This window comes from Sinocyclocheilus anshuiensis, unplaced genomic scaffold, assembly GCF_001515605.1.
Source record: "Sinocyclocheilus anshuiensis isolate Anshui unplaced genomic scaffold, SAMN03320099.WGS_v1.1 scaffold2649, whole genome shotgun sequence".
Lineage (NCBI taxonomy): Eukaryota > Metazoa > Chordata > Actinopteri > Cypriniformes > Cyprinidae > Sinocyclocheilus > Sinocyclocheilus anshuiensis.
This window is the reverse complement of record NW_015552865.1, coordinates 142738-145841: the sequence shown is the minus strand read 5'-3', so window position 1 is coordinate 145841 and position 3104 is coordinate 142738. Positions and strand designations below refer to the sequence as shown.

Here is a 3104-nt window from a genome sequence, read left to right as displayed (position 1 = left end):
TATAATGTCCTACACTTATTCAAAAACCCTTTCACCCAATAGGAAGAGACTAAAGTCAGGATACAGAGTGTTCTAGAGCATCTCTGTGGTGAAGACTGCAAACTTGAAATCTATCAGAAAGACAACACTGATGAGATCATTGTTTATGGAGACAGCATTGAAGGTTTGTATTGTCTTGTTGTTATTTATTTGCTGTACCACAAAAACACTGCTGTCAATGTCATGAAATCACCCCATAAAAAATAAAAAATTTAATTAGTAAATATGATAAAAATATATACATCTAAAATTATAAATATGAAATACATACAAATGTCTATAGATGATGGCATTTCAAACATCCATCTATCTGTCTTATAAAGCCAACATTCAAAGTTTATCATATAGTTAAAAATTAACATTGAATTTCAATTCATTTTTACATATAAATTCAAACTATGAAATTTCTGCATACTGTTTGCTATCTCACTTCAATCTGAATTGGAATTTTAAATTCTCTACAGCCTAAATTTATTGCAAAAAAATACAAATAATGTGGGTGTATGTTAAATATTCCAGTGGTGTGAACAATCAGAATAAAATCTGACATTTTTATTTTTATTTAATTTTTATTTATTTATATTTTGTCTCATGAAGCTGATCCTGAAGGAATGGCTGGGAAGTTCAACAATGACAACATCACCGATAAGGTCAGCACCACTGAAAACTTTGTCATGTAATCAAGTAAGCAGGGTGAAAAAGAGAGAAAGCACATATGTGACCCTGGACCACAAAACCAGTCATAAGGGTCAATATTTTGAAATTGAGATTTATACATATTCTGAAAGCTGAATAAATAAGCTTTCCATTGATGTATGGTTTGTTAGGACAATATTTGGTCGAGATACAGCTATTTGAAAATCTGCAATCTGAGGGTGCAAAAAAATCTAAATATTGAGAAAATCGCCTTTAAAGTTGTCCAAATTAAGTTCTTAGCAATGCATATTACTAATCAAAAATTAAGTTTTAATATATTTACAGTAGGACATTTACAAAATATCTTCATGGAACATGATCTTTACTTTAATATCTTAATGATTTTTGGCATAAAAGAAAAATCAATAATTTTGACCCATACAATGTTTTTTGGCAATTGCTACAAATATACCCCAGCGACTGATTTTGTGGTCCAGGGTCACATATACAAAAGGAAGAGGAAGCCTGTACAGTACATCTGCTATCAGGATTTTGCGTAACAGTGGTTTAATAACGCGTTACTCCCAGATTCCAGTCCTTATGAATAATACACACCTATTAGGCCTCCGAAACAGAAACACTGCATATTTTACCATGTGGTTTAGTTTAGGGTTATGTTAGGGTGATGTAAGGCTGTAACTCATAAACATAAACAGCTGTGCTGACAAATCAGATTAACACACTGTATGACACTTCACACAAACCTAATTCCACTTAATTCACACAATATTGTACTTGTAAACTAAGATACAACCCCCCCCCCCATGTCAAAAAAAAAAAAACTAACTTGTGTTGGTAATGGTTTGTGTCTAGGTGGAAGTAGAGGAGGCGGTGTCCCGAATGGGCCAGCACTCTAAAATTGTCCTGATCTCTCTTCTGATAACGGGTTTGCTTCTTGCTGCTTTGTTAATTGCTGGATACCTTCTAAAGACTAATCGAGGACAATCGAAGGGGCTACGATTGGTAAGTGTGACCATCTAATCACTGCACATTCCAAATGAATCAATAGTATTAGGGTTGAGGCAGGATCAATGCTCAGTATATCTAACTAATGTCTCGTCTCAATCAAGGCTGAGGACTCCTTTCAAGTGGATGAAGAGACCCAAGGCAACACACTGCTGTCTGTGGCTCCTCTGCCTCAACAGGAACCTTTGGACAAGCCCATCATCAACGGAGAGTCTCCAGAATCTCTCCCCACCAATGGACACTCCGCCACCCAAACACAAGTGACCGATACTCCAATGTAAGAGACTCGTTGTCAACATCAATCCAATGACCAACATGAAGAGTGAACAAACATCATGGCTTATCATGCACAACAACATTAGGTGTGATAAAAACTGCAACGGAGATGATGCTGAGAAAAACAATGATGAAAGTACAAGAAACTGATTGCTGGGCAGCCTTTTGTGTAAACACAAGAGATAAAAGAACCAAATCTGTTCCAGTTGAGCCTGAAATGTTAGCTGATGAATAACAATTCAGAAACCGGATCAATTATATACAAACATTTACACTTTCAAATATGTTTGGATTCCACCAGTGCAAAAATTCTCTTGAGATCTTCCATGCTTAAGGAATTTGTAAACTGTATATAATGAATAGGATTTGTTTTATACGTTTAGATGAGCCAAAATCTTAAGTATGTACAGTATTCATACTGGAAAAGCATTCTCAAGTCTACACTGCTGCTCTATAGTATGCTTAATAGAAAGTTTGTTAACATTAATGCGTTATCACAAAATATCAATAAACAATACTTTTACATTAACTTTGATTATTAAATGCTATAAAAATTGTTAATGTAAAAGTTGGTCATGAAGTCGAATTCATTAATGTTTACGAACTGAACCTCATTGTGAAGTTTTATCCTTAAATTTTAAGGTACATCAGAAAAGTTACTATATTGTCTGCATTCAATGGTTCTTAAAATTAGGATTCTTAACAGTTAGAATGGGGTTATCAACCCTGGCCTTTCACTGGCATAAATATAGTCTCATTTTCAATTGCCTATGTTAGTATTTTGCATTTGCCACTCTTGATTTGATTCATTTCATTAAGGTTCTGGACTTTTATGCATTACAGAGTGTGACGAGAGGGGCGGGGCCGAGAGCCGTGGGAATGGAGCGAGGCCGGTGGAGTAAATGCTAATGCACGGTCTCGAGTCCCACGGAGGAGCTCCGGAAGGATAAAAGGAGGAGTGACAACAGTGTTGGATGAGAGAATTCCAAGCCTGGTCCTCTCTCGTCCAACACTGTCGTCACTCCTCCTTTTATCGAGATCGGTGAGTGGCGCAGGTGTCGTGCATTAGCATTAGCATTTACTCCACCGGCCTCGCTCCGTTCCCACGGCTCTTGGCACCGCCCCTC

At 36.5% G+C, this 3104-nt stretch overlaps 1 protein-coding gene across 2 annotated transcripts in view; it reads left to right on the top strand.

Annotated features, from left to right (window-relative positions):
• The window catches only part of LOC107668160 (uncharacterized), a 15033-nt gene extending 12597 nt beyond the window's left edge, over positions 1-2436 (top strand). For both annotated transcript variants that reach the window (XM_016459957.1, XM_016459956.1), the window contains exons 5-8: positions 43-163; positions 637-689; positions 1549-1698; positions 1806-2436. In XM_016459957.1, the coding sequence (XP_016315443.1) occupies positions 43-163; positions 637-689; positions 1549-1698; positions 1806-1982 (501 nt within the window). In that variant the 3' untranslated portion in view covers positions 1983-2436. The remainder of the gene's footprint in view (positions 1-42; positions 164-636; positions 690-1548; positions 1699-1805) is intronic.
• Positions 2437-3104: the final 668 nt, after the last annotated feature.